The 13,213-nt window shown below is 40.3% G+C and overlaps 1 protein-coding gene across 1 annotated transcript; it reads right to left on the minus strand.

Annotated features, from left to right (window-relative positions):
• Positions 1-1,155: 1,155 nt before the first annotated feature.
• LOC137271792 (uncharacterized) lies at positions 1,156-4,474 on the minus strand. The gene is made up of 5 exons (XM_067804193.1): positions 4,295-4,474; positions 3,607-3,846; positions 2,874-3,101; positions 2,023-2,277; positions 1,156-1,526 (listed from the first exon to the last, which is right to left on the minus strand). The coding sequence occupies exons 1-5, from the start codon at positions 4,350-4,352 to the stop codon at positions 1,156-1,158; spliced, it is 1,152 nt and encodes a 383-aa protein (XP_067660294.1). The 5' UTR covers positions 4,353-4,474.
• Positions 4,475-13,213: the final 8,739 nt, after the last annotated feature.

The raw sequence follows: 13,213 nt of genomic DNA on the forward strand, positions 1-13,213 counted from the left end.
TAGGAGGCCTTTAAAGGGATCATTTGGTCAGATTTGATTTATACATAGCACTGTATCCAGTTTGGACAAGATATATGCTAACGATGCCAATGACTGGATTGTTAGCTACAAATGAGAATAACATGCTTATTACATACTAAAGGACCCTGGCTACCCATGCTTGTCGGAAAAGGCTAATGGGTCCAGGCTCGCTGACTTGGCTGAACTAAAAGAGGTATTCTTGAAACTACAGTGACGAGTATCTCGTTTATTCACAGACCGCAATCATATATGTTGCCGAGTTCTGTGGTAAACAACAATCACTCATAATATAATGATCTTGGAAACTTCTACCCCAAAGTGCCAATATGGTCAAGAGATTACTCTTGAAAGTGACATTTTACACGGTTGCAAACAGTATATGTGTTACACCATTACACATGGGGCGGCGATGACATCCCGTTGCTATAACAACTGTAACAAGCCCTATCATTAGTCATGTTTTTGCTGTGGTGTCCCAGATTCAAAGATCCGAATTTTTGATTTAGCAGGAAGGCACATTCAATTCAGCTCACAAACAAAGACTTATCACATTACCCTATTTGAGGGCGCGATTTGGTGCTTTGTTATCTGCAGGGCTGCATCCCAGTATTGCAACCTAGTTGTTATACTCAATTGCACCAGGAGGAAGTCAACTTTTGAGTTGGTAAACTTCTGAATAAAACATCTAAATATGTCAATGACATTTTGCTTTCATTACATACTGCAACAAAATATGTGCATCCGGAATTTGGCTGGTATCTCTTAAATCGAGCCTTGATTTGGGACTCGAACCTATGACCAGCAAACCCCTCAGGGCAGGTGCCACCTCAGATTGCATGGCAATGTATATCAAAATATCACATTAAGAATGAAACATGTTACACCAACATATGACGACACTAACGTTGATAGTGATTTTTTTATTCATTTAAACATAGTGACATATATCATGTTGTACGTGTTGTAAACAGAAAACCAACCAACGTACACAGTACTTTCAATTTCATAATAACTAAAGAAAACGTTTAACCCGAATAATTCAATAACAGAATGTAACTGTTACATTGTGTTGACTGAATTGCATTATTGGCACTTTAAAGAAATAACGCAACATTTTGCGCGCCGTTTTACTGTTTAGAAAGCTCTCCCGGGTGTATTTTGGTTAGCATTTGATAGGAGAGCAATGTTTCCCTTATTGGAAAAGACCCCGTTGGCAGCCAGAGCCTGAGCAACGTCGTTGTCAACGGGTTTCTTTGTGAGTTCTACGTAGGATGCGAACCTTCCAGTTACTTGGACTTCACACAGAGTCAGGAGATCGTTGCTGTCAACCAAACTAGTCTTCTGAATCTTGATATAGCGGGCTATGGTAGGCTGGTTACAGTTGATGGTGGCGTCAGCTCCTGCAGCGATGTTGCCAGTGATGGTGCCGCACTGTTTTGGGAACTCCAGGTACCTAAAGGGGTCTTTCAGCAGAGTGCTGACGTTGATATTGCGCAGGCGTTCGGCTGAAACATTAACAGTTGAGTTTATTCCACATTGCTGAAAGAAGGGTGTGAACGTCAACTTCATTATAACATTCTCCAGTGGCGGAGTGGAATATTTTGAACTGTACGATGTATACTCTCTGAAAGATAAGACAATGCAAGCCTAACTAGTCAGGCTAGTCTGAAGTGAATCATCCAGTTACCTTTAATCCAGTTACTCCAGTTACTGTTTAAACTGATTCAAATACGTTTAGTACCAAATTGCATTAAAATAATGTAACTAATTGAATACAGCAGGTAGTTATTTTGCTGACACTGTGTAAAAACGTCCTTTCATAGTATTAAGTATATACGTCAGAACCTGCCAGCTTAATGAAGGCGACACGGTAATCTAGTGGGTAAGACGTAAAAGATTCACTTGTCACAAAGAGTCGGGTTCGATGTCAACAATTGGCGCGATGGTATTTCCAAAACTGTGAGCTAGTGACACGAATTATGAATATATAGATATACGCACCACAGCAGTCGCCCCTGTTGGTAATAATGATGGAGTTGATGTAGTAGTAGGCGCCGAGGTCGATATAGAGTGTGGGAGTTAGATCACCAATCGCGCTGGAGTAACAGCTTCTTCCATTGACGAAGTCGGTGTCAAAGTTGCCGTCCACAGCTAGGCCAGGGGAAGCAATCAGGTTGGTGGCAGCGAAATTAAACTGGGAAGTAGCACGCACTGGGCGATTCTGGGCGATGTTGGTTGTTGGAGGAATATTTGGTTCTGAAATGAACATTTCAACATTCATCAACAAAACAAAATAAAGAAATGATACAAAATATATAGTGCATTAATCTATCTAACGTTTAACAATAGTTCCAACAGATACAGGTAGAAGTGGTGGAAGATTGACAACGTTCTGGAAGTTTAGATTTCTTAGATCAAAAATGCATTTAGTTATGATATAATTGTACTCTCCTAATCTCTGCTTATAATATGTATTACTGTATTGTCTGATTGTCGATTACTTACTAAAAGTGCCACAGAGCTGTGATATTGCCGAATGTGACGTTAGATATAAAATATAAATACCCCAAATACTTCAAGTGCACGATACAGTTATGGCGGATATACATTTGTGTTTATTCCACACTTGATCAAGCAACAAACGGGTAATAATCCTCAAACATCCAGGTTAGATCTGGTCTTCAGAAAGAGGTGAGTAAGGGCATCAGGTGGTGAGGTCCTCTGACTTGGTCGACAAAATGTCATAGTATCTCAAGTGCGAAGATCGATGCTGTTTTGATCACTGGATTGTGTGCTCCAGGCTCGACTATTTACTGAACAACAAACAAACAGAGAAATGACTAAATACTTACTGTAAAACTTGCCACCAGAAACAACTACCTCGCAGAGTGTGAGTGGGGATGTGGCACCGGGCTTGCTAATTCGGAGGAAACGTCCAGTGGTCATGGGAGAACACGCAAGACCGATTGACTGACCTAGTGCCACTCCTCCACTTAATGTTGTACACAGCTCAGGTGCCTCGGCGCTCGTGGTTGGATTGAACTCGAAAACCTCAACTCTCAAACCACTCAGTCGGTCAGCTGCAGTATTTAAAAATATATGTAAATAAACATCTAGTTACTCTCAATACCAAGATTCAAGTGCATCCTTCATAGGGTATTTCTTGAAGACTACCAGAATGGTAATATATTCAAATTGTTACTGAGAGTTTGTCTCTCTACTGGTATTCATCGAATTCTGCATCAATCTTAGTATAATGAAAGGCCGTGTTACTGTCTGTGCACATTAAAGTGAATGAACTGGTGTGGCATAACTCCGTTCTGTACACTGCCGTTGTTATATCACAGCGTGTTAGCTTGGAATGGCGGCAAACCCCGAAGTGACCCGGGACCAGATGATTACCATTTTACAGAAATAAGAGGGCCTTGTGACTACTGCGACAGAAACATACTCAGGGCGGGATTCGAACACTACGATCACAGATTGATGGTTAGTTCGGACTGGGGTCAAATGATTTAGTTCCCCATTCGTAACAATCCATTTTTCACTTCGGGCGAAATCGTTATATATATAACGTAAACCTACCGCAGCAATCGCCTCTGTTGGTGATGGTGACGCCGGACACGTAGACTCGGGACCCCAGGTCCACGAACCAGAAGGGGTTGGGGTCATTTGTTTGAACATCGCTGGAGAAACACGAACCGGAGAAGAAGTTGGAGTTGAAGTTGCCGTCAACGGCGAGGTTCGAGCTAGCGGTGATGGGAGGAACACCGTTGACGAAGACACTGCTAGAGCCGGTAGGGCGATTCTGGGCGATGTTTTGACCTAAACGTTCGAGGAAAAAGCTAATGTCAAATCGCATGGTTACCATAAAGTCAAATACGTACCAACGAATAGATATTGAAAAATAAGAACGAAAAAAGAACCATGTACAAATGGATATACCGAGATGTTACGAGGGCCCTTGATTCCTGAATAAGGACATTATTAGTATGAGTATTTCGATGAACTAATATGTTTTATTGGCATGTTGATAAGGAGAAATGTACTCTCCCACGTGATACTCTCACAACCTGGGGAACTGGTTTTAATGTAAAGCTTGCATTTATCATATACTGAGCAGAAAGAAACGGAATTCTGTCTTTGTCAAGTTTCTAAATAGAAGACATAAACACGAACGCTTACTTTAATGAGATTTCATTTTTTTTAAACTTGCGTTTCTTTGGCTTTTCAGTATATTATAACAAATACAGTACTGGTACTTCCTACTTACCAAATTTGTTGGCAGTCGCTACTGCTACTAGAGTTGCAAGACACACGATGGAGACCATGCTGGATGAGATGGAGAGCAAACGATGCTTGGATCTGTACACTGATGACTTATATACGAACACGGCAGCAAATGCAAGTTACTGATGGCGTAATGTTATGCAGAATGATCATCCAGTCAAAGAGTGACCCGTAATATGCCGTCATGTACAGGGTGGGGACCATTGAGGGGGAGCCGGGAACAGCCCGCGGACAAGTCAGAGTGTTCCAGTTATAACATGCTAATTATGTCCAGAGGGTAAATAGTGATTGATTAAAATATTCATCACTGACAAATCATAATGATTGTGACTACAATCAAATTAATATTCGGTTATGTGTATTTGTTGCTGATGTTTCCCAGCGTCAGTAAAACCTCTGTCAAGGCTCGTATACATCATACCTGTAGAGAGTAAGACATTCCTCAGCTTTATTTGAAAACAAATGAATGGAATTTAAAGCATATAATTTATATATATTAGCTTTATCGTAAATATTTAACATGCAATGGAAACTCATATAATATAATTTGAATTCCTTATATTTGATGTTAATATTACGGAAACATTCTCGGTTAATAATATCTAAATATTCTAATCATTACTATTTGTGTTAATAAAAATGAGTGAATGAGTTTAGTCTTAGCAATATTCCATCATTATCAAGTCGGAGGGAGACCAGAAATGGGCTTCACAAGTTGTACCCATGTGGGGAATCGAACCCGGGTCTTGGAGTGAGTGAGTTCAGTTTCTCTCAGCAATATTTCAGCTATACTCCGAAGGTCTGTAAATAATCGAGTCTGGACCAGACAATCCAGTGATCAACAACATACGCATCGATCTGCGCTATTGGGAAGGGATGGCATGTGTCAAAAAAGTCGGCGAACCTGATCACCCGATCCCGTTAGTCGCCCCTAACGACAAACATAGTCGCCTTTTATGGCAAGCATGGGTTGCTGAAGGCCTACCCGCGGACCTTTTCCACCACATATGCCGTATTTGACCCAGCGTGTGGTGTCTGTGTGTGACAAGTTACATGTATGAATGTTTTCTCTTTATCGTAGCCAACATCCAACGTCTGATGTTAATCACAGGAACATTCATTAGTAGCTATCATCTGGTGGTACACTTTAGCAGTGGACGTATACAGCCTTCGGAGTAGGCGCAGTAGTTAGGGTAGCAAAGGTGTTAGTTAATCTTGTGGAGCCACTTAAAATACTATCATTTAAGTGATGAGGAGAATTGTATTGATGTCAACATCTTTGAGGATCACAAGACGCTGACGTTCATGAAACTCTCTCACTTGTGTGTATCGCTTCTAAATCCCACAGGCCTAGTCAGTACTCTTAAAAACAAAAGCAAAAGCAAAAAGTCAAAAGCAAAACAAAACAAAAAGTAGAATAATAATAAAATGTGTTGCAAATTCCAGAAAGTAGGACTTTATTTCAAGTTTGAAGAGGAGGGAGTGCGTCTTGAGGTTGAGAAGGTTGTCGAAATTTAGGATATTCAATGCATTTCAATTCAAAGAGAGTAGTCGTATATTGCAGATTTGACAAAATAGAAAAGGGTTTTGAGGATGAGAAAATGATTCTGCATTATGCTACGTAACAACTGAAATAGTTTTCTGAACGTCGGATTATTTGACAGTTTTGTGTGATGAATGAATGGATAGCTTTAATTTCCTTTCATCCTATGAACACAACAAACCAAACATGGCCCTCACTAAACCTGACTAGTTTACAATGCCAGTAGTCAAGCAGGGACAAAATTTCCGCTTCATTTCACATTGGCAGTTTGAAAAAATCTATTCTACATCTGAAATGTCAATATCTGTACGATGACACACATGGCGATGCAGTTGAAACATGCCTTGTTGACAGCCTTGTGTTTATATGTACACTGCATTAAAATGTTTACATAAATCCTGTGCCGATCTACTGTAAAACCTAATGCCTCTTTATGGGCCTAATTAGTTTTATGACCCCTGGGTTTGGCACAAGCGTTCTGTGGAATCCCTTGTTTTATGTTCAGCGGTAGAGCGATTAACATGTGCATAGTTTTCCCTTATACCTTAGATCTGATTAGATAACTTGAACAGATATTGACCTCAAACAATGGATACTGTAGGTGGATGTCTGAGGGGCCGAAATTGCGTCTCAGTAGGACTATTCTGTTCTTCTCTCCTGGAACCTTAATGTCTTTCAAATGCTGTGTAACATGTTTATACAAAGAGAAAATTTAGATCACTTTATTATAGATTTGAATTCATCCATTGTGTATATAGAGCCGATTTGCTTCGTAAGGACCCATCAAAATACATACTGATGAAAAAAAACATCATGCTGACCTAGTTCTTTCATGAGTGTGGGAGGGTATTGTTTTTGGGGTTTTTTTTCTAAAATCACACTCGGGCGTAAATTATCACAGCAGCAGTGAAAATCATTTTATTATTTCACGTCGGAATGGAAATTTATGGCAGTCGGGAGACAGGAAGCTCAGGGAAAAAATGGACAACCTAAGGCGTGGCTTAATATTATCGTGGGATTGAAGTTCATTTGTCCTGGTGTCCTGACTGGATAGTGTTTTATGGGCACGTGCCCCAGGGGTAGTCGTTCGGGGAAGAGTACACATGATATCCGCCATGGATCACATCAGATGCTGTGAGTTAAATAAACGGGTGGTCTTGATCAATTTATCACCACCTGGTTTTCCTGTTTACAGGGCATATTAGTAACAATGAGGGGTCGTGTCATCAGTGGGTATACCAAATCTGCAGGATTATCAACAGTATTAAAGTGATTGTCTGAATATGTTCAAGACGTGATTTCTCCACACACTTATGACAGCCAGCTTTTTGCATCGGTATATTGGCGAAAAAGATATTATGAAAGGAATAATTTCCTATTTCAAAAGAATATGCTGCTATTATGGGAAAAGCGTAGAATCCTAGAAAGGATATTGTTGAAATAAATAACTAAACAAAACAAACAAACAAAGAACAAACAAACAAAACAACAACAATAACAACAACCTAAAACCAAAATGTCGCTTTGGAAAATTTTAAAATTCTTTTACTTGTAAGTACTGTAGATCTTTAAACCACGTTTGTTCTCTGTACTGATTACTTCTACTCGTGAACAGATAAGAATTAGAACTGATTGTCTTGATCGTCATGAACGAATGAGGACAACTGGGATGCTTCACACTAGAACATGCAAACGGTAGCCAAAGTGTTGAATATGCCTCGTGGTGTGTAGCAACATGCTGCCCCAGGCCACCCGAGGTCAGGTTACTGACCAGAAGCTAATCTCGGCGACCACTTAACCACCTTTAACACTTTCCAGCCAGAGGTCAGTGGAAGTTTAGGGCGCAGACACTGGGGGAATGCTGATGGTTTTGTATAAGGTTTCAGATGAGTGCAGAATCGATCTGATTTTTTCTGTATACGCTCTGTGACCTTATGGACCTCAAATTAAAATTGCCAATGGAAATGTTGTCGTAAGAGGTAGGTAACAGGTTCGAGTCTCATTTCACCGTACTGTTGCACATTGTAACTAAACTACTAGTAATCTGATTGCTGACACTTTGGCCATAAACCCACCCAAGATCCCGGTTACAAGCTGATTTTTAGCTGCCCATGCTTGTCGCAAGAGACGTCAAACACTCTCGAGTGGACAGACGCTCTGACGTGATTGACACATGTAATCGTATCATGTACCTACTGCGATTCTCATCGTGTTGATCACTGGATTATTTGACCCATACTTGATTACAGACCTCTGCCATATATATACAACATTGCCAAGTAGCAGCGTAAAACGAAGGGTTGCTTGGGACACCTTCCACCCCTTTCCCCACGGGGTAATAGTTAGGAGGAGGGGGAGGGGCAGTTCTACTTCATTACATCCACGATGTAATACTAGAGACAACAACCACAGGTACCGTGCATTTGAAACATTTACATATCAGTATCTTGAACATCTCCACTAAGACATTTATACCAATGAGAATATTCATTTCGAAAATGATTTAAGATATAAGAACGTACAAAGATATTCGAAACGGTAATTTTGCGTGCATCATTTATGTACAAGACGTCCTATCATGGCTATACATAAGAGATTAGCTGAACACACATAGGGATCCTGGGATGCTCCTTTGCATGATAAAGTCATTTAAAGAACTAAAAAACAAACAAAACAAAATCAACACAGAAAACAATACGCAGAAACAAACACTAATGACATTAATGGATATAATGCTAGCTGTCCAAGTAAGGGCAATGTTTACATGGGTCCACGCTTAATTAACACGTGAGTACCGTGTGATTCCGTCAACACTCGGACAATGACATATAACCTAAAGTAGTATGACAAAAGGAAGTGGCCTTTCAACTTCGACAACGAAATCACTTTTTGCAAACGTAAGTTTCCTTTAGAGATATATTTAAGGCTTGACAGATCGAATATTAGACAAAGACAATTAAGTTCAATGGACAAATGGACTTCTCTATATTGCAGTGGATGCGACGTTTCAGAGTAGATGATAACGCCGTTATGAAGCAAGTGATCACAATTACGGAAAAAGGTGTCGCTCCAAAAAACGTGATCCTTTTTGTCATGTGAAAATCTAAAATGTCACTTAAAGACACTGAATGCACTTCAGCTATTTCGACTCTGGGATATTAATTAGAGATACAATTCAACCTATCCCACCCCCAATATCTGAGGCGAATAATTTCAACAGATTAGATGCATCTGATTCATAAACGTAACAGTCTGGAATGGCAACAGACAAATGCTTTGCCCTTTGCTCCGACTGAAACTGTCAAAACAACAGACATCTTGTTGGAACATAAACATATCATAATGTTATCAACTAAATGCTGTAAGATACGAAATGTTGAGAACAGTAAGAGAAGGTTCCTTACATCTGTTGCATTAACAATGAGCCGGAGTGATTGAGTGAATATAAATTTACACCGCTTTATCAAATGGGCTTTATACGCTGTACCCATATGGGCAAATCCGGACGCTTTTGCCATTAGGCTACCCTCCTCCCCAAGCAGCCGCAGAAATGTTGTTAGAAATATGACCTTGGACGTTTGACCTTGGGACGGGTCTGGTCCGACACGGGGGTCATGTTCGATGACCAAGGGGCAAAACTAGTTGCAACTATTGGGGTGTAGTATATCCCTTCCTGGTTACAGTCCTCGTCTTCTATATCTGTGTACATAGCTGAAGAACTGGAGGACTGTGGTAGGACCGTTCTTTCAGGTGCACAGTTTGCATGGTCGTAGTCCCGCTTACGTGGCGTTTGTTGATCTGTGTTATCTGGGTGGATTTTCTGAAAACAAAATCATTTTTTATGAAAAAATTGTTTATGGCTACCGCGAGAGAAATTTATGGAGCGATAAGTAAGTTAGTACTTATTAGCATCATTCCAGTTTTAACACGGTCGGCAAAATACGTTGGAAATCGGCGTTTTCGGCGTGACGAGTGAAGAGATTAGCAACTCGGCTAATCCACCACCCCTGTTTAAATACCCTATCCAAACACAGCACAATCACCTCTAGCTGACAGGTCATATTTCATTCTCACCAATGTTGATAGCAAAACGGGTAACAAGAGGCAAAACAGGTATCCCGATGAAAATTCATCTCTGAGGAGGAGAGAGTCTTTAGGTCTTCTACCTCGAGTAGACCTTGTTTTAAACTATTAAAAACGAGCGCAAAAGAGGGCAGCAAAAGGTTTTAAACGACCGGGATCGAACCACCGTCTAACGGTATAACGAGTTCAGGCTAGCTAACTTGGTGAAAACATGCCATCGCATGCCAATAGATCGATGCTCATGTTGTTGCTCACTCGATTGCCTGGTCCAGACTCGATTATTTTCAGACCTCGGCTGCGATAAACCTCGACCAAATCAAATCCTTGAAGGAGGTCCACCTACCCGAGAGTTTCTTGTCGATAACGACCGAGAAGACGATGATGATTCCAAGACCACCGAGAGCAGCAGCAGAAGCCACTATCATGATGATAGTCGCCCCCGAGATCGTCTCTTTACTTGGCCAGGCGGTGCCTGAGGCAACAGCAATAGTTGATGTTGTCATGGTTAAAATACACTAAATTATTTGTTTGTAATAACTCAGGCATGTAAATATTCGGGACTTTGAACATGCCAAAAACCAGTCAAGATAGTGAAAAAGCCTATCCACTCGAACAAATGTACTTAGAAACCCGTTGAAGTAACGAGTACTTCATAAGAGATCAAGTTGAAACTACGTTGTCTGTGAACTCTATTGACCAAGACAGTCATATGTCCTTCAGGCTTTTTGTCGTATGACATTGCCTTGTTGGATTGTATAATATTGACCGATATTAGAAATGTTAAGAAACCGACTGACTAATCGCCCTAAATGAACGCTAAATGTAAACAGAAATGTATACCTTACTTGATTGCAGGTAATTGATATACATATATTCTATAAGACGTCGAAACAAAATGACTGGTATATACTATCCCAAAAAGAAACGCATAGGCGATTTGCATTCTGTTCATTACCTATTGTATTCAAGCAATCGTCCAAATATGTAACAAGTGTGTTGATAACATGATTTTACACACTTGCACAAGTGAAAATCGACTTTACCTGAAAATGTTGATTTTGATGAGAATACTTACAAGGATTAGAAGGGCATCGCTACAACCAGAGACCATATAATATAATATATTATATGGTCTCTGCTACAACGCAACAGAAACCACGCTCCCGTTGAAATTTGCAGCAAAGAGCATTCACTGTTTGGCAATAAAAATCCATATTGCTGTCAGAGAGTGGCATTCGTATTGAAGGAGTTTCAAAGTCATTTCGTATACGTCACGTCTTGACTCTGCGACATGAAACATCGCCATTGAAACAAGCCTAAAAAGTCAAAGGTGCGAGAATGCGAAATCGCGAGAACGCGAGATTTGTCCAAAATTTCGCGTTCTCGCGATCTTGCATTTTCGTGTTTTTGGAGAGCACGTTTTACAGAGCACGTTTCTGTCAAACGTCGACAACACGAGAATGCGACATTTGTACATGCTGTCAAATCTCGTAAACTCGACTTGTCACATAAGGCCACAAAAACTCGAAATCGCGAGAACACGAGAATGCGACATTTCATTTTCTCGCGTTCCCGAGTTCTCGCGATCTCGCTTTCTCGCGTTCTCGCGAATTTAGACGTTATCGTTGCGCAATATCCCGAGGTCAAGGCGCATGCGCATGTTAGTAGTCTTGTGGTCATGCTTCATTCACGCTTTTCACTGCCCAAGTAGCATTTACCAAATTTATGACAATGCCTGAACATCCTTTGTAGTCTATGTGAGCCCGCTCCTGTTATAATTATAATTTCTTATGTACTTAAAAATCCTGAACATGTTCATTATAATTTAACAAACAAAATAGTGTACATGGATGTCAAACATAAGTGGAAACATTAAAGTGTGCAGAAGCTGGAAAAAGGTTAACGTCTGTGAGTGATAAACTATTGGTTAAAGCCGCATCAATTCGCGACTATTCGCAGCTACACTGTCAGCTATAGGAATAATCACTGACCAGCGCTTTTCTACATGATGTAATTTCATGTAAAGCTAGTCTGTCTGACAGTCCCTAAACAGAATATTGTCCCTACTGCCTTGCCCTCAGTGCAATGCTTCAGCCCCAAGTGAAGCTAATATAGATTTCCTCAGGTCAGGTTCAGGTCTGGTCTCCCTTGAGCTCCTTTTCATTTTATAACAATCTATTTGTCACAATCACAATTATATATTCACAGACAAAGCCTTAGTCTAGGCTAGTAGTGTGTAGCAGTCTGCTAAAATGTGCTTGCCTGGTGTTTATTGGACACCATATTCACTACTTTCGGCCAAAAATAGTAAATTGTAAATGTCTTCCGCTCACACCAAAACATCCTGACTTACACTGTTCTTTGTCTCATGGTTCCAAGAAATAGAAATACATTTGTGTCGCTAATATTTGTGTTCCTGTGGCCTCCATGACACAGTGAGTTCAAATGTTTTCTTAAACGCTGACTACGGGTTATGAGTGGCATAACTGTTTATTTCCATATCGGGGTGGAAGAAGACTCTCTGTTATAAAAATAATATACACGATATGCATAACATAACATCACATCTAATGAACATGTCATCATAATCATCATCAAATGCTTAATCATAATGCATAAAGATGCACGTACAGTGATTAAACGCTGCAATATTACACAGGTGACTTACGTTATCACATGTTTACAGTCACTGTGATATACAAAACGTGAGTTAGCATAAATGTTTATAATAATACATAGTATAATAATGAAATGGACTAGAGATACTGTGTACAGAACCCTATATATCCTAGGGGTAACACGAAAGATATTGTACAAAGAAACCCATAATATCACGAACAGGGACACCAGAAATGGGCTTCACACATTCTACCAACATTGGAAATCGAACTCGAGTCTTCGGTGTGACGAGCGAACGTTTAACAACTAGGCTACCCCACCGCTTGTGTGATCATGGAATGACATGGTATTCCCCCAGACTGACCAGGGCGACAGGTGTTGGTGATAGTTACGCACGCTACATGTGTCATGTCCCTGACAACACGATGTTACATAACATTAACAATTCCTCTTTGACATTGTCTGAATCTATAATCGGAAGGGTCATTTGGTCACTGCAGACATGTAGACGACGCTGCTCGTATACTGGGTGAGAAACCCACAATATGTGTTACAGTATGGTGTATAGAGTATATTCAACATCGAACAAATAAATGTTGTCAACAGAAAAAGAAACAGAAACAGATATGAAACTAAAAGAACTATGACAAATGGGCC

Source organism: Haliotis asinina, chromosome 2 (assembly GCF_037392515.1).
Source record: "Haliotis asinina isolate JCU_RB_2024 chromosome 2, JCU_Hal_asi_v2, whole genome shotgun sequence".
Classification (NCBI taxonomy): Eukaryota; Metazoa; Mollusca; class Gastropoda; order Lepetellida; family Haliotidae; genus Haliotis; species Haliotis asinina.

Excerpts from the sequence above, each read along its gene's own strand:
- LOC137271792 (XM_067804193.1), bottom strand. The coding sequence starts at position 4,352 with ATGGTCTCCATCGTGTGTCTTGCAACTCTAGTAGCAGTAGCGACTGCC. Across the intron at positions 3,847-4,294 it reads AGCGACTGCCAACAAATTTG|GTCAAAACATCGCCCAGAAT; the intron begins GTAAGTAGGAAG and ends TCGAACGTTTAG. Across the intron at positions 2,278-2,873 it reads TTCTGGTGGCAAGTTTTACA|AACCAAATATTCCTCCAACA; the intron begins GTAAGTATTTAG and ends TGTTCATTTCAG.